The 26,166-nt window shown below is 34.7% G+C and overlaps 1 protein-coding gene across 8 annotated transcripts in view; it reads right to left on the bottom strand.

Moving 5' to 3' along the window:
* LOC123528105 (pleckstrin homology domain-containing family G member 5-like) overlaps positions 1-26,166 on the bottom strand; it is a 215,421-nt gene that overhangs the window by 83,782 nt on the left and 105,473 nt on the right. For all 8 annotated transcript variants that reach the window (XR_008366958.1, XM_053522898.1, XM_053522894.1 and 5 more), the window contains one exon: positions 25,504-25,640. Coding sequence is in view for 7 of the 8 variants with exons in the window: in XM_053522898.1 (XP_053378873.1) it covers positions 25,504-25,640 (137 nt within the window). In the remaining variant the exon portion in view is untranslated. The remainder of the gene's footprint in view (positions 1-25,503; positions 25,641-26,166) is intronic.

The following is a 26,166-nucleotide window of genomic DNA, read 5'->3' as shown; positions in this document are numbered from 1 at the left end:
ATATATCATACAGTATATATCTCACCGTTTTACATTAAAGCACAAAATAGTCACCTGAACTTTAAAAATATAATAATTTACACAACTTTGTGTCAACTACACAAATTTTTTTGTGTCACAAAAAATATGAAACAAGAGGACCATGATGGTCCTGAATCGCTCACCTATCCCCACATGACCCAGTGTTGAACTGAGTATGACGTCGTTATTTCTATTATTTGACACAGTGACCTAGTTTTTGAGCACATGTGACCTAGATATCATCAAAATAAAAAATTCTGACCAATTTTCATGAAGATCCATTGAAAAATATGGCCTCTAGAGCGGTCACAAGGTTTTTCTATTATTTGACCTAATGACCTAGTTTTTGAAGGCACGTGACCCACTTTTGAAATTGACCTAGATATCATCAAGGTGAACATTCTCACCAATTTTCATGAAGATCTCTTGAAAAATATGGCCTCCAGAGAGGTCACAAGGTTTTTCTATTTTTAGACCTACTGACCTAGTTTTTGACCACACATGACCCAGTTACGAATCTGACCTAGATATCATCAAGCTGAACATTCTCACCCATTTTCATGAAGATCCATTGAAAAATACTGCCTCTAGAGAGGTCACAAGGTTTTTCTATTTTTAGACCTACTGACCTAGTTTTTGATCCCACGTGACCCAGTTTTGAACTTGACCTAGATATCATCAAGGTGAACATTCTGACCAATATTCATGAAGATCTCATGAAAAATATGGCCTCTAGAGAGGTCACAAATTTTTTCTATTTTTAGATCTACTGACCTAGTTTTTAACCCACGTGACCCAGTTTCGAATCTGACCTAGATATCATCAAGGTAAACATTCTGACCAATTTTCCTGAAGATCCATTGAAAAATATGGCCTCAAGAGAGGTCACAAGGTTTTTCTACTTTTAGACCAACTGACCTAGTTTTTGACCGCACATGACCCAGTTTCGAACTTGACCTAGATATCATCAAGGTGAACATTCTGACCAATTTTCATGAAGATCCATTGAGAAATATGGCCTCTAGAGAGGTCACAAGGTTTTTCTATTTTTAGACCTACTGACCTAGTTTTTGACCCCACGTGACCCAGTTTCGAACTTGACCTAGATATCATCAAGGTGAACATTCTGACCAATATTCTTGAAGATCTCATGTAAAATATGGCCTCTAGAGAGGTCACAAGGTTTTTCTATTTTTAGACCTACTGACCTAGTTTTTGACCCCACGTGACCCAGTTTCGAACTTGACCTAGATATCATCAAGGTGAACATTCTGACCAATTTTCATGAAGATCCATTGAGAAATATGGCCTCTAGAGAGGTCACAAGGTTTTTCTATTTTTAGGCCTAATGACCTAGTTTTTGGCCCCACTTGACCCAGTTTCGAACTTGACCTAGATATCATCAAGGTGAACATTCTGACCAATTTTCATGAAGATCCATTGAGAAATATGGCCTCTAAGGAGGTCACAAGGTTTTTCTATTTTTAGACCTAATGACCTAGTTTTTGGCCCCACTTGACCCAGTTTCGAACTTGACCTAGATATCATCAAGGTCAACATTCTGACAAATTTTCATGAAGATCTTTTGAAATATATGGCCTCTAGAGAGGTCACAAGGTTTTTCTATTTTTAGACCTACTGACCTAGTTTTTGATGGCACATGACCCAGTTTCGAACTTGACCTAGATATCATCAAGATGAACATTCTGACCAACTTTTATAAAGATCCCACGAAAAATGTGACCTCTAGAGTGGTCACAAGCAAAAGTTTACGGACGGACGGACGGACGGACGGACGCACAGACGACGGACGACGGACGCTGCGTGATCACAAAAGCTCACCTTGTCACTATGTGACAGGTGAGCTAAAAAAGTATGGCAATACATATTCTATCTAACTCTTATAGCCACCACAGGTCAAAATGCAAGTTATCGCTTTGAAGTCTGCATTATGTTCAATATTTCAGCATGATTATTCCTTTTTACATTTGAAATCCTTAAGTAGCATAATTTATGTTATTTTACATAATCACATTCCTGAAACTGTGACAAAGGTCATTCTAAATTTGCTTATCTTTAATGGGAATTTAGTGCATTTTTCATATATAAAGATGATGAAAACTAAAGACACAACAACAGTACATTTTTCAAATAAACAGCTATTTAAAATGAACAAAACCAACAATACAAAAAAAAAGCTGAATGCTGTATAAAATATCTCTGTGTTACCTTATATGGAATATAGATCCCTGAAAATGCTTTTCTATTGTTTTTATCATAATTTTTGCTAAATGAAGTTCCAGCTGATACCTGTGGTACAAGGTCTGTACAGATCAATATTATTTTCATGTATATGTTAACAAGGCAAAAGCTGTTGTTTTCTTACATCTTGTCATGTATAATATAATATTCTTTTAGAAGCTGTCAACTGAAGCTACTTGTTTATCAGGGTAGTTGCATGCTTCATATGCTTTAAGGAAGCTTTCGGGTCAATGTTTTGTGTTTATCAGAAAATTGCAAGCAAATGTTTCATGTGTGTTTATCACAAGCTTGCAGGTCAATGTTTCATTTGTGCTTATCAGAAGTTTACAGGTTAATGCTTTGTATGTGTTTATCAGAAGCTGGTCAATGTTTCATTTGTGTTTATCTTAAGTTTATAGGTCAATGCTTTGTTTGTGTTTATCACAAGCTTGCAGGTCAATGTTTCATTTGTGTTTATCAGAAGTTTACAGGTCAATGCTTTGTATGTGTTTATCACAAGCTTGCAGGTCAATGTTCCATTTGTGTTTATCAGAAGTTTGCATGTCAATGTTTCATTTGTGTTTATTGGAAGTTTACAGGTCAATGTTTCATTTGTGTTTATCAGAAGTTTACAGGTCAATGCTTTGTATGTGTTTATCACAAGCTTGCAGGTCAATGTTTCACTTGTGTTTATCAGAAGTTTGCAGGTCAATGTTTCATTTGTGTTTATCAGAAGTTTACAGGTCAATGCTTTGTATGTGTTTATCAGAAGCTTGCAGGTCAATGTTCCATTTGTGTTGATCAGAAGTTTACAGGTCAATGCTTTGTATGTGTTTATCAGAAGTTTGCAGATCAATGTTTTATTTGTATCTTTCAGAAGTTTACAGGTTAATGCTTTGTATGTGTTTATCAGAAGCTTGCAGGTCAATGTTTCATTTGTGTTTATCAAAAGTTTACAGGTAAATGCTTTTCATGTATTTATCAGAAGCTTACAGGTCAATGCTTTGTATGTATTTATCAGAAGCATGCAGAGCAATGTTTCAAATGTATTTATAAGAAGTTTACAGGTTAGTGTTTCATTTGTATTTATGAGAAGCTTCATTGTCAATGATTCATATGTGTTTATCAGAAGCTTATGGGTTACTGTTTCATTTGTGTTTATCAGAACCTTGCAATTTTTTATTTTCACATGTGTTCTACGGACACTTGCTGGTAAATGACCCAGGATAAACAAGTCTGAATGTTAAATTTACTTAGCCATGACCCAGGATAAACAAGTCCTAATGTTAGATTTACTTGACCGTGACCCAGGATAAACAAGTTTGAATGTTAAATTTACTTAGCCATGACCCAGAATAAACAAGTCTGAATGTTAGATTTACTTGACAATGACCCAGGATAAACAAGTCTGAATGTTAGATTTACTTAGCCATGACCCAGGATAAACAAGTCTGAATGTTAGATTTACTTAGCCATGACCCAGGATACACAAGTCTGAATGTTAGATTTACTTAGCCATGACCCAGGATAAACAAGTCTGAATGTTAGAATCACTAATCTATGACACAGGATAAACAAGTCTGAATGTATAGGTTTACTTAACCATGACCTAGGATTAATATATGTCTGGATGTGTAGGTTTATTCAGTCATGAGCAAGGATAAACATGTCTGGATGTGTAGGTTAACTTCACCATGACCAAGGATAAACATGTCTGGATTTACTTCGACATGAGCAAGGATAAATATGTCTGGATGTGTAGGTTTACTTTGCCATGAGCATAGAATTAACAAGTCTTGATTTATAGAGTAACTTAGCCACAACCCAGGATAAACCTGTCTGAATTCTGTGTCAGCTTTCTTAGCCTTGACCCACGATGAACACATCTGAATGTGTAAATTAAGACAATACAGGGCTTCACCAAAGGTTTCTCTCATTCGTCACATGTGAATGGAACAAAATAAAGACAGCTATATGTTCATTCTAATATGTCTAGCAGCTCTTTCTGACATTATTCTAACACAATATAATTCCCTCTTGAATGGATGCCTCAGACAGTCAGTAAAACATAGAGGCTTTTTTAGTGAAACACAGGCAATACACTAATTTTAAAGCATTTATCTTTGTTAGTGTTACTTCTGTATAGGGCAAACACTACCTATCATGTAACCTCTGTACAGTACAACCTCCTTTATTATGGTGTGATCTCTTTTTACAGTGTCACATCCCTATCTCATATCTATATAGTGTAACCCCCTCTCCCCATGTCTTATAATACCTGTAAAGTGTCACACTCCTATCTCATATCTATATAGTGTAATCCCCTCTCCCCATGTCTAATAATACCTGTTAAGTGTCTTTGTCGGAAAATAGCTTTAAGCTAGTGTTATATGTTTTATACTTATCCAGCGTTAAATAAATCTTCTTATATCTTGTATCTTGTACCCCTATCTCATAATATTGTCACAAGGTTTTCTGTGACAATATTTCTCTCAAAAGTTAAACACAGGAATTATTACTTGATTTTTGATTTTCTCAAAATTATCTTATTAGAATATGTATTTTCAGAAAAATCCAATTTTGTTACAACTTATTATTATCCTCTTACAAGATTTCTAACTAATTTACAGACATGTTTTAACCTGGACCTAATATGTTTTAGCTTTTACTGTATAATTTTATTGTGTTAAAAACATTGATATTATGCTCATTATAATGTTGATTGGTATAATGATTATGTATGATTAACTGTTACACAAATTGAAACTTATCTTGACTAATTCTCACTGTAAGAGTCTATACTTGTTAAATACTTGTTTAGAAATGTTTTGGCATATGTTTCCTTGCCAACATAATATGCTATATAAAGCATGGTTTTGAATGAAAAAAAAAAAAGAGAAAATATTAGGACTCGAAAGTAAAAACTGAGGCAATCTCTGCAGAGTTGAAATTTATGTCAGGAATACCTGTAGTTGTGTAAAAAGTAAACTTTTATACGGAAAACTGTTTGGACATTAATTTTGAAGTCAAGATTTAATTGTCGAAGGAACTCGTTATTTATTTGTTATTTATATTTGTGTTGATTTCAATACAAGACATTTAAAACAGAGCTGGAGTTATTCATAAATTTTGCTGATTCCCCATCAGCGCATCAACAACAGTCGCTGAACATTTAGCTCTATCACAAGTGGTGGAGAAAGCCGCGTATTATGGCAGTTCTATCCTGCCGTAACTTTTCTGGTACCTACACAGAGCAGGGAAAATGACGCCCAACATTTTGTGAGATGGTCATGGAGTAAGCGATGTGACCAACATAATGGATACCATAGTAGCCTTGGAAATACATGTCAGCCATGGAACGCAGACAGATGTTATTGTTGTGGTCATGACAGAAAACAGCGATGGCATCAACAACGTTGTCCAGCTATTGGAAAGCGATGTTTCCAATGCTCAAAAACATCACACTTCACCAGGCAGTGTTATTCAAGACGACCTGATCACAGTTCAACACAAAATTCAAGGACGAAATCGGAAAAGATGAAGCAGTGTGACCAAAGACGTATGGCTGAATATAACCTTAGTAAGAGCTTTCAAATGACATTTCCATTTGCTAATTCAACAAATGAAGAACTTAAGAAAGAATTACCATCAAATATTCATATTCAAATAGAAAAATTGAAGTGCCATCATATTAATTCATTGAGTAGTGTTAAAAACTTAAATAAGTCATTGTGTACTATCAAGAAACAGAAAATTGAGGAAGAAATGAGCCATCGAAAAGGACAAAAGGAAATGCAAAGACAGAACAGCAAATTAAAAGTGGAAAACAAAAAGTTGAACAATTCTGTTGATGAAATTAAGAGTAAATGTAATAAAATTCAGGAGCGAAATAGAACCTTGGAAATCGAAAACACAAAACTTAATGCATCAATCAGCAACTTGAAAGCTGAACTTGACAAAGCCAATAAACACAGATGCCAGCTGTACAATCATATTGTCATCACAGCTCAGGAAAACTTAGAAGAAGAATTTGTGGAGAAAGTGAAAGAGGAATTTGAGTTTTTATTGTATTCATTTTACAACACGCTCTATCAAACAGGGAAACGTCATGCTAAACCAAATTTTAGTTGCCGACGATGTGGAAGCAAGAAATACCATAACTATAAGGAATGTTTAGCCATGAAAAATAAGTGTGGATCATGTGAAAAAGAAAACCATTTCACTCTGAACTGTGACGAGTTTGATGGAAGCAAGTTGGTGAACCAAGACATACCAAGCATTTTTTATCTATTAGAAGAAATAGATGGCGAATTTTCAGATGATCCTAATTATGTTGATTTACAACTTCCACCAGGATGTTCACATATTCACTAGTAATGAAAACAGAATGATGGAGCTTGTTTTTCGTGCCAGGGGAGAATTGTCACAAGGTTTTCTGTGACAATATTTCTCTCAAAAGTTAAACACAGGAATTATTACTTGATTTTTGATTTTCTCAAAATTATCTTATTAGAATATGTATTTTCAAAAAAATCCAATTTTGTTACAACTTATTATTATCCTCTTACAAGATTTCTAACTAATTTACAGACATGTTTTAACCTGGACCTAATATGTTTTAGCTTTTACTGTATAATTTTATTGTGTTAAAAACATTGATATTATGCTCATTATAATGTTGATTGGTATAATGATTATGTATGATTAACTGTTATACAAATTGAAACTTATCTTGACTAATTCTCACTGTAAGAGTCTATACTTGTTAAATACTTGTTTAGAAATGTTTTGGCATATGTTTCCTTGCCAACATAATATGCTATATAAAGCATGGTTTTGAATGAAAAAAAAAAAAGAGAAAATATTAGGACTCGAAAGTAAAAACTGAGGCAATCTCTGCAGAGTTGAAATTTATGTCAGGAATACCTGTAGTTGTGTAAAAAGTAAACTTTTATACGGAAAACCGTTTGGACATTAATTTTGAAGTCAAGATTTAATTGTCGAAGGAACTCGTTATTTATTTGTTATTTATATTTGTGTTGATTTCAATACAAGACATTTAAAACAGAGTTGGAGTTATTCATCAATTTTGCTGAGTCCCCATCAGCGCATCAACAACAGTCGCTGAACATTTAGCTCTATCACAATATATATGTAGTGTAACTCCCTCTCCTCATGTTTTATAATACCTGTAAATTATAACTTCCCTATGTTAAAGTAACTGCAACCTCCATATTTTGTAATACCTGTATAGTGTAACTTCCCAGTATTATAATACCCATGTAGTGTAACTTTCCTATATTACAATATGAGTTTTGTGTAAACTTCCCCTGAAGCAAAATCTTTTTAGTGTAACTAACATTCTTATAACCACTTTGTAATAAATATTTTGCTTACTGTAACCTATCTTTTTTATAATACCTGTTACAGTGTGACCTGGTTTAGTGTAACCTCTTTAAAAAAATTTAAGATGTAATATCTGTATAGTGTAACCTTACTTTGTTTAAAAATACGTTTAGTGTAACAAAAATATTCCTTATGTAACGATACACGTATAGTGTAAATTTTACTGCCTCTGTCAGAAATTCAGATTATACTGACTCTGTATACATGCTGTTACACCTGTGACCAATGCCTGGTCAATGATTAAATGTTCATAAAAATCCATACTATCTTATCTACATGTAACACCTGTTACTGCTGGCTCTGTTATTAACTTATCGGCAGTATGTCAAATTTGTCGGCTATATTGACATATGCATATTAAATGACTTTGTGGCACATCTGGTTCTTAACACCACTATTGACAATGCAGAGGATATCACACACAAACTTTAATCAGTTGCAAATGGCATACAAATCTTTAGAAGCTAAGTAAGATTTGGTCTACAAAACTGTGACATTTGTTTTTACTGGGCAATCTCCCCTTATTGGAAAAAACTGGAATAATTCTCAGTGGTCTCCCCTTATTGGAAAAAAAACTGGAATAATTCTCAGTGGTCTCCCCTTATTGGAAAAAAACTGGAATAATTCTCAGTTGTCTCCCCTTATTTGAACTAGATGCCCAGGGGCAACATGTCGAGCCCGTCAGCTGTCAAAAGGACTGGGAGTTGCACATGACACTCTGTCTCATTGAGGCAAACATTTATGCCAATAAAAACAAGATTGCAAAAAGTTACAATATAAGCTATTTGTAGTAACAACAAAGGGAAGTAAATCTTAAAAAAAAAAATCCAAGTCCACACAAAAATCCTTACCAGTCGAGATAGGTCAAAATACACCTCAAAATTGGGTGAAACATGCATGTTGTACTACAGAAAAGTGGTCTTGATTTTTCCCTACGCCCAGTAATAAAAAAGTTACAATATAAGCTATTTATAGTAACAACAAAGGGAAGTAATTCTAGGTTCTTGCGCATGACACTCCGTCTCATGATGGTGAACAATTGTGCCAAGTTAAATCAAAATCCCTCTATGCATGAAGAAGAAATGCTCTGGACAAAGTTGTCATTCTTGTATCCTTTGACCTCTAAGTGTGACCTTGGCCTTAGACCCAGGGACCTGATTCTTGCGTATGACACTCCGTCTCATGATGGTGAACAATTGTGCCAAGTTACATCAAAATCCCTCCATGCATGAAGAAGAAATACTCTGGACAAAGTCATTATTGAATTTGACCTTTGACCTCTAAGTGTGACCTTGACCTTTGAGATAGGAACCTGGAGTTTGCGCATGACACTCCATCTCTCTGAGGTTAACATTCATGCCAGATATAAACAAGATTGCTCAATGCATGTCAAAGTTATGGTCCGGACAATCAAATCCAGACGGACGCAGGCACGGACGAATGCACATACACCGAACAGCCATTTGGACAACTATGTTTTCGCTTCTGCAAGTAGGATCGACAAAAACTGAATCATTCTCAGTGGTCTCCCCTTACTGTACTGAAATATTTTTGGAATAATTCAATAGTCTTCCCTTATTGGAAAAATTCTGAAATAATTTCCAGTGGCCTCCCCTTACCAGAAAAATTTGGAATAATTCTCAGTGGTCTCCCATTATTGGAAAAAATTGGAATAATTCTCAGTTTCTTCTTCTTCTACTGAAGATGTTATTCATTGTACTTTATCAAAATTGTTGTGAGAAATTTCAGGGAAATAATAATAATGTATTGATGCATTAAAGAAAACAAATAAAACAAAACATTTCAATTTTATTTCAGTGCTCAATTTAAAACCCTCTCAAAAGCCTTCCACCATAACAAGACCTATTAAAAGTTCTTTTCCAAGACTAAAGCAGTATGACACTAAGTCTTATTAAATTGTTATTGTTTTGACTGTGTCTGTAATCATTATATACTTATATAACATTCTAAGAAATGTTGCCATTATTTCCTTTTCCGGAGGAAAATCAGATCAACTCTACATCCAATAAAAGCTCTACAAGGGTAACCAAAGATAATTGAACTTCTACACTGAAAAAGAATCTGTCTGTCAGACTACAAAATGTCTGCAATAATGTAATATAATAACACATAATGTTCAAAGTTCAGCAACAACATATCTAGGTCTAGCTATAGTCAAGATGACATGTTACAGTCAAGGTCGTAATTATCCAAGTACAGAATGATACAGTCAAGGTCATCATATACCAAGGACTGATTATAGTCAAGATCATCATATTTCCAGGTACTAGGTTATTATGTAACTATCTCTTGTTATGTATCCAAAACTAACTAGAACTATCACAGGAGTGACGAATAATACGCCCACAATACAGCCTAATGTCACAGAAGTATGGCAACCATAAAAAAGAGATAACCACAAGAACGTGCAATTGAAGCTGTTTAACATGAAGGTGAAAAAACTGATACAAGTGTTTGTGAAAGAGCCTAGTGTTACAACTAAACAATGATTTCAGTTATTACAACCACATCAAAAAATTGGTGATTTGTAACCAAAGTCGAACTTGACCTGTATTTTATTATGTTACACCTGTGTACCAAAATTTATTTAAATCTGTCAAGCCTTTCATGAGTTAATGTCTGGAAACCATGAAAACCAACAGACTGACAAGCTTACTACTGATATATCCCCAAACTTTGTTTGTGGGAGTATAATTAGGGTCAAGGTCATTACATATCTGGGTCTGGTCAGTTACATTCATTATATTTGGAGGTCTAGCTACGGTCAAGGTCAAAATATATCTACAACTATTCTAGGACTAGTTACAGCCAATGTCATCATATACATAGCTAGGTCTATTTTGTATATCTAAGAGGAGTTACAGTCAATTTCATCATATTTATGTACAGTGCATTCCCGATGCTACGAATCGCAGTTTAACGAAATACCGGTATACTACGAAAAGGTTTTGCGGTCCCGGCTGCTTTCCTTCTTATTTCTATGTTACAAATTCGCGGTTTTACGAAAATGCAATTTTACGAAAAATGCACTCCTACAAATGTATAGTTATGTCCTTAAAACATGTTTTCAACTTGTTTAAGTTGCGATTTTACGAATACCTGTATCGTCTAAATTTTCACACCTTCCATAACGGCGTGAAAACTCTTTAGAGTGGAAAGTGTCACTATCATTTACCTGGGTGTAAACAGTAATTAAAGTGTGAAAACTTAGTAATTAAATTCGAAACACATATTACGCTGTACACTATGACAAAAGTTTGTGGTTAATTTTTTCTCCTATAACTATCAGATCGGATGGCATACCAGTCACACTTGCTTCGATATCTATATGTGTCAAACAATCACTGCATAAAGAAAATAAAAACAAATATTTAAGTCCTGATCGTCTGTTTATTGTCGTTTTATTATTCCAAACAATTCAGTAAAGGGTAGCTGAGGGTATCGGAATATGCAATTGTGATTTTTTGTTCGCGTGCAACATTGTACCCTATATATGTTTAATGTACAGTGAATAAAAAAGTGAAGGAAAAAAAAAACGTTTTACATTCCAGATACCATCTGAGTTCAGATTCGAAAAAGATTTGTAGTAAACCTAGATGTCATATAAAATTGGTATGCATGTACTCCTATACAAAAATCACGTTTAAATATCAAGGGTTACGAAGTGTAGATATTAAGGTGCTGTTGGCGAAATTTCCTATGCTACGCTCGAACGAAAATGCGATATTACGAAAAAAACGGGCGGTCCCTTGGCTTTTCGTAGGATCACAATTGTACTGCATTTATTTAAGACTGGGTCACAACTGTGGCCTCTAGAGTGTTAACAAGTTTTTCCTTTGATTTGACTGGGTGACCTAGTTTTAACTCCACATGACCCAGATTAAAAACTGACATAGAGGTCATCAAGACAACATTCTGACCAAGATTCATAACAAGAGGACCATGATGGATCTGAATCGCTCACCTCTTCCCACATGACCCAGTTTCGAGTATGACGTCGTTTTTTCTATTATTTGACATAGTGACCTAGTTTTTGAGCTCATGTGACCCAGTTTTGAACTTGACTTAGATATTATCAAGATAAAAATTCTGACCAATTTTCATGAAGATCCATTGAAAAATATGGTCTCTAAGAGAGGTCACAAGGTTTTTCTATTATCTGACCTATTGACCTAGTTTTCGAAGGTACGTGACTCTGTTTTGAACTTTACCTAGATATCATCAAGGTGAAAATTCAGATCAATTTTCATGAAGATCCATTGAAAAATATGGCCTCTAGAGAGGTCAAAAGATTTTAATAATTTTAGACCTACTGACCTAGTTTTTGACCGCACATGACCCTGTTTCGAACTTGACCTAGATATCATCAAGATGAACATCCAGACCAATTTTCATACAGATCCCATGAAAATTATGGCCTCTAGAGAGGTCACAAGGTTTTTCTATTATTTGACCTACTGACCTAGTTTTTGACTGCACATGACCCACTTTCGAACTTGACCTAGATATCATCTAGATGAACATTCTGACCAATTTTCATGAAGATCTCATGAAATATATGGCCTCTAGAGAGGTTACAAGGTTTTTCTATTTTTAGACCTACTGACCTAGTTTTTGATCGCACGTGACCCAGTTTCGAACTTGACCTAGATATCATCAAGATGAACATTCAGACCAACTTTCATAAAGATCCCATGAAAAATATGACCTCTAGAGCGGTCACAAGCAAAAGTTTACGGACGGACGCACGCACGCACGGACTGATGGACACCGCGCGATCACAAAAGCTCACCTTGTCACTTTGTGACAGGTGAGCTAAAAACAGGGTCACAACTGTGGCGTCTAGAGTGTTAACAAGCCAAATGTTGACGGACGACGCACGGCAGACAATGAACGACAACAGACAATGACCGGTCACAATAGCTCACCTTGAGCACTCAGGTAAGCTAAAAAAAAAAGGGTAAAGTGTAAGAAAATGTAGAACAAGCGAGGTATAGAATCAGAGTGTAGAATCAAAAGAGTGTACAGAGTCAGAGAGTTTAGAACAAGTGTATAGAATCAGACAGTAGAATCAAGAGTTTATAGAGTCAGAGTAATAATAATAATAATAATAAAGACTTTATTTTAAGAGGCAACGAATTCAGGTAAAAACCCGATCTTCCAAATGAGCCTCAAAGCCTCGAGCCTCGAGAGTGTAGGACAAGAGTGTACAGAATCAAGACTGCAGAATCAAAAGAGTGTACAGAGTCAGAGGGTGCAGAACAAGAGTGTATATAATCAGAGTGAAGAATCAAGAGCTTATAGAGTCATGGAGTGTAGAACTTGAGTGTGTCGAATCAGAGAGTGTTTGTTTGTTTGTTTTTGTTTTTGTTTTTTTTGGATTTAACACCGTTTTTCAACAGTATTTCAGTCATGTAACGGCGGGCAGTTAACCTAACCAGGGTTCCTGGATTCTGTACCAGTACAAACCTGTTCTCCGCAAGTAACTGCCAACTTCCCCACATGAATCAGAGTGTAGAACAAGAGTGAATATAATCAGAGTCAAGAATCAAGAGTTTATAGAGTCATATAGTGTAGAACTTGAGCGTGTCGAATCAGAGAGTGTAGAACAAGAGTGAATATAATCAGAGTGAAGAATCAAGAGTTTATAGAGTCACAGAGTGTAGAACTTAAATGTGTTGAATCAGAGAGTGTAGAACAAGAGTGAATATAATCAGAGTGAAGAATCAAGTGTGTAGAGTAAGAGAGTGTACTGAACAAGAGTGTGTAGAGTCAGAAAGTGTAAAAGAGAGTGTAGAATCAGAGAGTGTAGAACAAAAGTGCAGAATATATCTTACCCTTGTTTGATTTGAAAGCAGACTGTACGAAACTCGATCCAGAAAAGTCAACAAACATAACTGAATCCCCTGGTATTTCTTTATCCAAAAGTTCCAGATAACTGATCACACACTATTTCTAGTTCCAACACATGCATGTCTATTCACAAGCAAAAACTTCTGTGTAATATATAAGTAAATTCAGTCTCTAGTCACTATTGTATATGTATTCATTTTATTGTAATTCTGTTGTGTCACTGTGCTATAAGATGTTGAACTTTTTAGTAAAAAGATTTGAATTTAGCTTATTCAGCTATTATTTACAGTTGGGATTGGAAAATAAACATCTGACAATTAGTTAGAAGGCAACATCCTTAAAACTGACTCATATTCACAAATAAATCCAACCTGTTTGAGCCTTATATTCTTTCACCTCTACATTCAATTTTTTTAGCTACCCCTATTTAATTCTTATCTCTCTATATTCAATTTTAATTATTTCTGTATCTAAATCTTATCTCGCCATATAATCCCATCTCCTCACGCTTATATTACCATAATTATTCCTTTTAATTTTGTCTTTCTGTATTAAATTCATATATAATCATGAATTAACATACAAAGCAACTTTTATTTTTGTATATAAAACTAGTACATAAGCTTAAGTCCGCGCATTAATTTGTTAACTTATGTTTCATGATAACATCTTAAATGTCACAGTATTAGGTTTATTAAATACAAATCTTAACTAGATTTCTTAATTGTGTTGTTAATTGACAAATGAAGAAAAATGTTTGTTAACACATCCTCCTTCCTTTATAAACCTTTTGAGAAAAAAAAAATTCTTGTAATACAATCCTAGTGGACAGTGGACATTTGAAAAAGGCAGAATTAATTTTTATATAATTTAGACAGAACTTAAACTTGTTAGTATTTAAGAAATAATTTATTAAACGGAACAAAGAGACCATAATTATTTATGTTTACAGAAAATACTTTCAAGAGTGAATTATTCTTCATTTGGATGATTATTAATCTTGATTGTGATGAAAGCTGAGCTTATCTGAACTATTCTCAAGACCGCTTCCTGGAAAAACCAGTACTTGAGTGTTTAACTATTTTAAAACCTGCTGGCTCTGCTATGTATCAAATAAATATATTTAATTAAAAGTATGGTTAACAAATGCATTCAATGTAATTTATAGTGAATAAATTGAACTTGAGTGCAACAGCTCCGTTTTGCATTTAATTTCAAGTTATGATTAAAGTTCGAACTTCATCAAATCATAGAAAGAAAGCATTGTTTTACATCAAAATTTAACAGCATATAAAACTAAAAAGCCATTGTCAATTTACTCATATATGTATTGAATTCCGGAAAACATCACATAATAACATATTTCAAAAGTGGTTGTGTTACAGGTTTGCAATGGGTATGAAATTATTATCTTAAAATATCGTCTTTTTCATATTTATCAGATTTACAAAATTTTATTTAAAACAAAAGATCATAATATGGTTAATGTATAATATATATAAAATAAAATTTCTGTTCTGTTCTGTTCTGTTCTGTTCTATAAAAATCATTTAAGTTTTAACAAGAGCTGTCTCCATAGGATGACACATGCCCCCAATGGCACTTTGAATGAATAGTTATGGCCGATGTTAGAGTTTAGGACCTTTGACCTACGGACCTGGGTCTTGCGTGCAACATGTTGTCTTACTGTGCCACACATTCATGCGTAGTTATTTTAAAATCCATGCATGAATGACAAAGATTTGGACCGGACACTCCCATCATTGCACTATCATGAAATATGACCTTTAACGTCTAAGTGTGACCTTGACTTTTGAGCTACGGACCTGGGTCTTGCGCGCGACACGTCGTCTTACTGTGGTACACATTCATGCCCAATAATTTTAAAATCCATGCAAGAATGACAAAGATATGGACCGGACACGCCCATCAATGCACTATCATGAAATATGACCTTTAATGTCTAAGTGTGACCTTGACCTTTGAGCTACAGACCTGGGTCTTTCGCACGACATGTCGTCTTACTGTGCCACACATTTATGCATAGTTACTTGAAAATCCATCCATGGATGACAAAGATATGGACCGGACACGCACATCAATGCACTATCATGAAAAATGACCTTTAACGTCTAAGTATGACCTTGACCTTTGAGCTACGGACCTGGGTCTTGCGCGCTACACGTCGTCTTACTGTGGTACACATTCATGCCAAGTTATTTGAAAATCCATCCATGGATGACAAAGATATGGACCGGACACGAAAATTGCGGACAGACCGACAGACGGTTCAAAAACTATATGCCTCCCTTTGGGGGCATAAAAATGCTAAATTGACTTATAGAAATATTTGGACGAATATCAAACAATTAAATCATTTCAGCCTTAAGTAGCATTATATAAATCATAATCATTTAAATATCAAATACTACAGGTGTACTTATGGTTTGTGCAGTTATCATATAACTTAGCCCTCTTAATCAAACTGTGGAATTTAACAGTCACACCTAAACGCCTCTTCAGGGATATATTTCTGTATTTTGCAAAGACATAAAGTATTGATTTTCTATTTAATTGTTTTAACAAATTGCAAAGACAATTTTTTCCATTCTCTATGCCAGTTGAAAGACGGGCCTACTGTGAAAAGTTACTCAATACTAAACAAATAAAACAAAGTATGAAATACTACTATCAAAATTCAAAGAGAAAAATCTATTTCTTTATAACTACTGTGATATTTTTTGTGCAAGATTGACACAGTTACATCAATTTATAAGATGAAATCCCAGTGTAAAACCAATATTCTATTTATATCTGGTTCAAAGGAAAATTATTATATTCATGTCCCAAAGAAACCAGTGCTTTTATGCCAACATTAAAGGAATTTACAGCTTGGACAAGTCACAGATTAATTTCTTAATTGTTTTTTTTTTTTACACAGTATAATTATGTCCCCCTGAAATCCAGCCTCACATTCAACAATTTATCACTGTCAGAGTTTCTTTTTTTTTTTCTTTAATGAAAATGTCAGAGTTCAGTGACTTCCATAGTCTCATTAAGCATGTTTTTCACCCTTTGTTACTTTTATAATTTCTATAACATTTGACATTTTATTGAACCTTAATCATGGTAGATTCTGGTCAAAGAGTGGGTGAAATTAAAATCCATAAACATATTACTGAAACTAATTCTTCAGTTATATTTACTGTTATAATTGTTTGTTCATTTATTTATTATATGACCATTTTATTTAATTAAACAGTACTTCAGTAAGCAACAATGATCAGCGTAGCAAAATCAACTGTTTCACAGGGATATGAATTTTACGATTTCAAATTAGAATCATAGCATAAATGAACAAAAGCACCGCAATGCGGAGCAATACACACATGAAGGTATGATCTTTGACCCCTAAATGTGACCTTGATCTTGAATTGAAGTGAGCCATCCAAACATGCACTCCGCACGTCGGCTCGATGCGGTGCATGATTATTTGTATCAACTTTCTTCGAAATCCTTCAAGGGGTTCAAGAGTTACAGAGCGAAAATGAAATTGCTAACAGACAGACGGACGGACACTAGCGTCAAAACATAACATAATACGTCCCTTTGGGCGTATAAAAATATTTTCAAGAATTAAGGTAGTTCTGCATGATTGTTGAGATGAAATTTTTTTCCACAAAAATTATTGTAGAATCTGATTAAACACTGATTTTTCAAAACTTCAGAATATCTTCAGCAAATAAAAAGACAGGGTTGTTGAGTACTTGGTTTTTTGCTTGACCGATTTGAACAATTTGGACCTCGCACATTTTTTTATAATGGGAATCTATGGGAAATTCACAACTTTCATAACATTTTTGCAAAGTTAATATAATTTTTTCTACAATGTTAATTTAAATGAAACTTCTCAAGTCATAAATAAACATACGGTCTATAATATGGTGAAATAAAATGTATAAATCTTTGTGCTTATTGTTGAAATATTTGGCATTGATTAAAGTGAACGGCATATTTCAAGCTAATTTTAAGACATTGTTTTGAATTATTTAACATGTCAGATGTTTCAATATCATATTTTAACTTTAGAAAGATAGTAACAGTGCCATTGTAATAAATGTACTCACAAGTTGCCATTAATTCATAAAATGATTTTCATTTCCATACACCGAATCTGAGGCTTTATTCTACATTTTCCAGATAAATGATGTCATGCCATCACAGCTGAAGTTCCGATTTATCAAACATGCAGACCTACCTTAATACAACTATGAAATCCACAAAAATTAGTTCCCTACAAATATTAACCCTTACCCAGCTATATTTCTATAATGAACTTGTCCATCCATCTTCCAATATGGACAGTACCATTAACTGTTAAAAGGGGTGCATATGGCTGGAAAGCAAACAGTGCAGATCATGATCAGACTGCACAGATGTGCAGGCTGATCATGATCATCACTGGTCACAAAGACAGAAGCACTTGTGTCCAGCATGGTAAGGGTTAATGATTTAAAGTAGTTCCAAGATTTATCAGGTTTTTACTACATCATTTCAAACAGCTGCTTATAATATAGCACCATTTTGTTTAAAGAAATGCCTTTTTATCTGTTTCTTTAAGGGTGCTGCTTTCAGATTAATGTTAAATTTCAAAAGAGCTTTTGTAATTCAAAAGTAGGAACAAGCCAGTTTATTAATAAAACAACCCACAGGCAATCGGTTTTGAAAATATTTTTTTTATATATAGCATTTTTTTTTTTTTTTTTTTGGAAATGTGTTTTTTTGTTATTATGTTGGGGATCTGGGTTGTAGAGAACAGGGTGGGGGGTCCATCATTCATAAGGGGTCAAAGTCACACGCCGATTGCCTGTGAAACAACCAAGTCGAAAAAATCCCAAAACATAATGTATAAAATAAAATCATGATTAAATTTCTGTTAACGATCCTGTTTGAAATGCTTTTAAAAATATATGATGCGACTAAAATAGTTCATGAAATAGATACCTAAATATCCGTTTGAATATAATATTTTAAAACTTAATTTTTCAATTCCTAAAGGTTTAAAAAGTAAATTAATATAATGCTTCAATTTTCATGAAATATTATCCAAATGAAATTTTGATACCTTTATAACCACTCATTCGGCTTTTGATTTTAAAATACATTCAAAATATCCATTTTTAATAAAAAAACAAAAAAACATCAGAATTTCACACAATCAACATCTCAAATCCAATAACAAATTAATCCTAAAACAAGTTCTGTTTGACAAATGCATTTCACTTGATGGCTAAAGAAACATGCCCATATAATAATGTGGCTTTTCATATTTTTCATTATTATGCAATATCTAAAGCAAGATTAAAATTTTGACTAAAACTCTTGATTTTCATTTTGGGGTCGGATTAAAGATTTCACCTTAAGCAAATATTTTAAGGCTTTCTCACAAAAGTTCAAATATTTTATTTCTACCTCAAGCTTTAGATTAAAGATTTGAGTCAATATTTTATAAAATTCTATTGTAAATTGTTTATACTAGGGCATTTTGATGCTATAACAGGTTGGGGTCACTGAAAAGACAGAATGGACAAGGCACACTGAATATAAAGGAAGAAATTCATATCTAAATACCATTATACAAAAATATTTTCAAATCAAATGGAGTTAAAGGAATTTGGTCAGATAATATTGACAATTTTATAGTGAAAATTAACATCTAACCAGTGGTTTAGCTTTAGGACTGTACAGATGTCATAACAAGATTATAGGAATACCATTTCAAGAATACCATGTCCAAAACAACAAAACCTTCTACACAAGAAAAACCAATGGAAAATACATTTGTTGTAATCTTGATAAGGCACACTAGTGAGCTGTTGTATCAAAATATGAAATTATACTGCAAACCCAGACTGCTAACCGCCTGGCTTTTTTTAAGTAACACTATTAACTTGAACAATAAATTGTCATGCATGGCAAACTATTTACATTAAAAGCAGAGATCAAGTCCAAAAAGCAAGAAAACCAATCCAAAACTATGTAGAACCAATCCAAAACAGCACAGAACCAGTCAAAACAGCAGTGAACCAATCCAAAACTGCAAAGAACTAGTCCAAAGCAGCAGAGAACCAGTCCAAAATTGCAGAGCACTAGTCCAAAACAGCAGAAAATCAGTCTAAAACTGCAGAGCACTAGTCCAAAAAAGCAGAGAAGAATTGGTTTGACCACAATACAATTATTGCCTTCCTTGCATTTTTGTTTGTTTCTCATAAAGAACACAAGGAAAATATTTATATCAGACAAATTAATCAGCCTTTTGTGTTTTACTTCATTACTTAACATCCCCAGACACAGATTAACTGTCTGAATAGAACATATGATTATAAGTGTTCACAAACCTAAACCATGGAATTATAAAAGCCTTGTAACCACAGTGTGCTTTATGCTTTCTTGTAACCACATCATGAGACATGGGGCTATGAATGTCCCTGTAACCTCAGTGTGAGACATGAAACTATGACAGTCCCTGTAACCTCAGAGTGAGACATAAAACTAAGCCAGTCCCTGTAACCCCAGTGTGAGACAAAAACTAAGACAGTTCCTGTAACCTCAGCGTTAGACACAGAGCTATGAACGTCACTGTAACCTCAGTGTGAGACATGAAAATATGACAGTCCCTGTAACCTCTGTGTGAGACGTGAAACTATGGCAGTCCCTGTAACCTCAGTGTGAGACATGGAGCTATGAAATCAATGTAACCTCTGTGTTAGACATAAATCTATGACAGTCCTTGTCACCTCAGTGTGAGACACAGAACTATGAAAGTCACTTTAACCTCAGCATATGACATGGAGCTAAGACAGTCCCTGTAACCTCAGTATAAGACATGGAGCTATGAAAGTCCCTGTAACCTCAGAGTGAGACATGGAGCTAAGAAAGTCCCTGTAACCTCAGTGTGAGACACAGAGCTAAGAAAGTACCTGTAACCTCAGTGTAAGACACTGAGCCTAGAAAGTCCCTGTAACATCAGTGTGAGACATGAAGCTAAGGAAGTCCCTTTATCCTCAGTGTGAGACATGGAGCTATCAAAGTCCATGTAACCTCAGTGTGAGACATGGAGCTAAGAAAGTCCCTGTAACATCAGTTTGAGACATGGAGCTAAGAAAGTCCCTTTATCCTCAGTGTGAGACATGGAGCTAAGAAAGTCCCTGTAACCTCAGTGTGAGACATGGAGCGATGAAAGTTCATGTAACCTCAGTGTAAGACACAGAACTATGAAAGTCCCTGTAACCTTAGTGTGAAACATGGAGCTATGAAAGTCCCTGTAACCTCAGTGTTAGACACAGAACTATGAAAGTTCCTGTAACCTCAGTGTAAGACATGGAGCTATGAAAGTCCATGTAACCTCAGTGTAAGACACAAAATTATGAAAGTCCCTGTAACTTCAGTGTGAGACATTGAGCTATGAAAGTCCCTGTAACCTCAGTGTGAGGCATGGAACTATGGAAGTCCCTGTAACCTCAATGTGAGACAAGGGGTTATATTTTGAAGAAAAAAAATGTTTTGCTATTGAGTTGTTTGCAGACTACTTGAGAAACAGTGACAGAACAAGAGGGCCATGAAGTCCCTGTATCGCTCACCTGACCTATTGACCTAAAGATCATCAAGATTAACATTCTGACCAAGTTTCATTAAGATATGGTCATAAATGTGGCCTCTAAAGTGTTAAATAGCTTTTCCTTCGATTTGACCCAGTGACCTAGTTTTTGACCAGACATGACCCAGATTTGAGCTTGACCTAAAGATCACCAAGATTAACATTCTGACTAAGTTTCATGAAGATACAGTCATAAATGTGGCCTCTAGAGTGTTAACAAGCTTTTCCTTTGATTTGACCTAATGACGTAGTTTTTGACCCCACCTGATCCAGATTTAAACTGGACTTATAGATCACCAAGATTAACATTCTGACAAAGTTTCATTAAGATATGGTCATAAATGTGGCCTCTACAGTGTAAACTAGCTTTTCCTTTGATATGACCTGGTGACCTTGTTTTTGATCCTACATGACCCAGATTCAAACTGGACCTTGAGATCATCAAGATTAACATTCTGACCAAGTTTCATGAAGATATAGTCGTAAATCTGGCCTCTACAGTGTTAACAAGCTTTTCCTTTGATCTGACCTGGTGACCTAGTTTTTGACCTTTGATGACCCAATATCAAATTCATCCAAGACTTTAATGAGGGTAACATTCTGACAAAGTTTCATTAAGATTGGGCCCAAATCGTGACCTCTAGAGTGTTAACAAGCTTTTCCTTCGATTTGACCTGGTTGCCTAGTTTTTGACCCCACATGACCCAATATCAAAGTCGTCCAAGATTTTATTGAGGGTAACATTCTGACCAAGTTTCATTAAGTTTGGGCCGAAATTGTGACCTCTAGAGTGTTAACAGTCAAATTGTTGACGACGGACGACTGACAACGGACAGACAGATGACGACAGACGACGGACACATGGTGATCACTAAAGCTCACCTTTGAGCACTTTGTGCTCAGGTGAGCTAAAAATCCAACAAAGCAAAACAGCTTAAATGTTGTCACAAAACCACCCTGACTTTATTTTTGTTAATGCATTATTTTGCATGCCTTTTAGTATTGTATTAACTCACAAAATAACCATTTTTTTTCTGCAAGATCACATTGTGATTGAAATTAGCTGAATACAGACAATCTTCTGTAACAGCACAACTGCTGAGACAATGTCTCACAAACACATTAAATTAACAACATTGTAAAACCTGTACTTGTGTATAGACTTATAACAATACTGTATTGATCTATATTAAAAAAAGAAAAAAATGGGAAATGAATATATAAAAATAAGATCCAAGTATTATGTAAAATGGACAGGAAAATCAATGTGAAAGGCAATGTACAATACAAAATGGACAGGAAAATTAATTTAAAGGCAATGTATAAAGGCAAATGGACAAGAAAATTAATGTAAAGGCAACTAGAAATGTGTCCATGGGACACAGATGCCCCCACTACATGACATTAAAATGACAATTTTTTCCCAGGTCAGGGACCAGAACTGCTAAAATACTGAATGAATCCGGATGCGAAAACCCAGGTGCACAACTGCACATGCTGACCAACATTCCTGTAAACTTTGGTGACTCTAGGTCAAATACTTCTGGAGCTACGCACGACACAACATTAAAATGACCCATTTTTAACTAAGTCAGTGACTATAACTCCTACACGACTGAATAAATCCGGACGCGAAACCCCAGGTGCACAACTGCATATGCTGACCAACATTCTTGTAAACTTTGGTGACTCTAGGTCAAATACTTCTGGAGCTACGCACGACACAACATTAAAATGACCCATTTTTAACTAAGTCAGTGACTATAACTCCTACACGACTGAATAAATCCGGACGCGAAACCCCAGGTGCACAACTGCATATGCTGACCAACATTCTTGTAAACGTTGGTGATTCTAGGTCAAATACTTTTGGAGCTATGCGCGACACAACATTAAAATGACCAATTTTTTACTAAGTCAGGGGCCATATCTCCTACATGACTGGATGAATCTGGACGCAAAACCCCAGGTGCACAACTGCACATGCTGACCAACATTCCTGTAAACTTTGGTGACTCTAGGTCAAATACTTTTAGAGCTATGCGCGACACAACATTAAAATGACAATTTTTTACTAAGTCAGGGGCCATAACTCCTACATGACTGGATGAATCCGAACGCGAAACCCCAGGTGCACAACTACACATGCTGACCAACAAGCCTGTAAAGTTTTGTGACTCTAGGTCATATACTTTTGGAGCTAGGCGCGACACAACACTAAAATGACCAATTTTTACAAAGTCAGGGGCCATAACTTCTACATGACTGAATGAATCCGGACGCGAAACCCCAGGTGCACAACTACACATGCTGACCAACATTCCCGTAAAGTTTTGTGACTCTATGTCAAATACTTTCAGAGCTATGCGCGACAACATTTTCGGAAGGACGGACGGACGGAAGGACAAGAGCAAATCTATATGCCCCCCCCAAAGTGGGGGCATAATAAATGAACAGGATATAACTATATGACACGGAAAAAAAATAAGAATGTGGTGATAAAGTAAGAGTGAAAGAAGGAAAAGTAAAAAAGGGAAAGAACTCACAAACCTTGATTATGATTATCACCTTGACAAATCGCTTTCTCATTTTCTTCAAAGTGCTCATCCACAAACATATTATACGATTCCAGAACATGCATTCTTAAGAACCTTAGAAGTGTTTCTATGCACATAGTGCAATAAGTTTGTAATAAACTGCCATATACCACCGGTGGCAAACAAATGAATGTACTATAAGTTTATGATCAAGGTTCATAAATGAAGCGATTTAATTACCAAGATAATTGCATTTCTTAATTAAATTACACGAACCTGTGTGTTGGTGGCTAGCAAAAAAGTCACAGGTTGACTTTTTGTCAGGCAATATACCTAATAATGCTTACAATTGCAGCATTTTCTGTGTTCTAGTATTTAATAGTGCAACTATGTCATGATTGTTTATCAGAGCTTGATTCATTTCTCAAATACTTTTGAATGTGACGAAATATAAACAAGTTCTTCTCAGTATTCTTAAAGATTTACTTAGATTACTTTTTTATGCACAGTCTAAAAAAAAAAAACCCAATTTCAAATAAATTTCCCATACAAAAAGACTCACCTCAGTTTTGTTCTTGCTATCCTTCTTCCTTAAGGTTTGTTTGTTATATATTAGAACTTAAAATCTGTTTTTTAAAGTGCATTACACTAATCAATAAAAAAATTCTCTCAGAAAGCCAAGATTTAAAACAAAAGCAAAGTGTGTATGCTGCCTTCATTAAAAATTCATTTGTATTTAGCAAATTTCTCAGAGGGGCAAATTTATGGCTGATCTGATCTATTTTAGGGAGGCAGACATCTAAATTTGGAACCAGTTTATTGTATATAAATATGGATGTATATTTGTTCACAGCTTGCTAGTTTAAAGAAAATAAGAGCTATCATTGAAACTTCACATGTGTATTTGGGGTTATAAAACTAGGTTATACTATCAAGTCCTATAACTCCCACATGCATTTTGACCAAATTATGCCCCCCCCCCCTTTTGAACTTTGAAAATCCTGGTAAAAGTTTTGCATGCAAGTATATATAGCTATTATTGAAAGGCATATAGTTTTGAAACTTTTTTTCTTCTAGGTCAATGACCAACCTCACTGGATCAAGACCCATAACTCTGACATGTTTTTTGGGCAAATTTTGCCCCCCTCTTGAACCTTAAAAGGTCCTTGTTAAAAGTTTTGCATACAAGTTACTATCTCCAAAACTAGTGCAGATACTGGATTGATAGTGAATAAAGGTGTTCAATCCCATATAAAGAACATTATTTTTTTATGAAATTTGGCTATTTTCTCACAGAGATATATATTTAAGGAATAAAAAGACCCATTACATAGAGTTAGTTCTAGATAAGAAATACAGGGCTAGACAAAATCTTTGAAAAGCAACTCATCCTGCAGGATGAGCTACCTAGAATTTTCACTAATGCTACAATTTGTCCTTGTCCTACAAAAAGCGAGTTTTTACAGACAACGTCTAGTTTAAAGTCCATTAAAAACTGCATGTACCTGAATCTTTTTCTTAACTATCAAGTGTCCAGATAATGTGATAATATTGCAGTACCATAACGGTTCATACACTCTGCATGTCATCTTGGTGATAATGGATATACAAACAGATGCATATTACTACAATGAAGCCCCAAAATACTTTCTATCAAGTCAAAGTCTGTATAAATATTTCCATGCAATGGGAAGTAACTCTGCAATGTTTCAAAGCTTTTCAAATCTGAGTTATTCAGTTTGAATGGTTTTCTGCTGAAAGACTTACCTTTAATGTACATGGTGGTTCCACCGAGGAGGAAGGTTTCACAGTTGAGAGGTAGAGGGGTATTGGAGGCCTCGACAAACACATTAATTACTTCTAAACTTATCCGCCGACGTTCTAGTATAGGCTGAATGGCTTCTCTACAATTAAATAAAGGAATTTTTATCATTAATTGAAACTGAATCCAAGTAAGAAACTTTGCTGTTTATTTTCTACTGATAACTATATAATTAATTAAGAAATGAATTCATTTTTTTAAGTGTTCATTCAAAATCAACAACAAAATATGACTGGCAAATCCATGAACAGCACTAGTGTGTCATAGTTTATCTCTGATCATATTCTGTCATTCATTTCAAACAAACTCTGACAGAAATTAATCAATTTTCCTTTTCTTTTCCATTTGTTAACAGATTTTTTTTATTATAAAAATTGCACATAATTATTCTATTGTATTTAAATTAATGTAAAAATAAACTTCTCAGCCATTTAGATTTTTGGGAGGATCTACCAGAATATAGGTGGGCTTCATCAAGACAGGCCAGTCATCTCTAAGCAGTATTACCTTTGGTGTCTTTATTCTTCCAGTTCATACAATTTTCAATGGAACAAATTGGGGAAAGGTAAATAATTACATATGAATGTGTGTGCAGAAAAAAACAACAC

This window comes from Mercenaria mercenaria, chromosome 14 (assembly GCF_021730395.1).
Source record: "Mercenaria mercenaria strain notata chromosome 14, MADL_Memer_1, whole genome shotgun sequence".
Lineage (NCBI taxonomy): Eukaryota > Metazoa > Mollusca > Bivalvia > Venerida > Veneridae > Mercenaria > Mercenaria mercenaria.
This window is presented reverse-complemented; position numbering and strand designations above follow the sequence as displayed.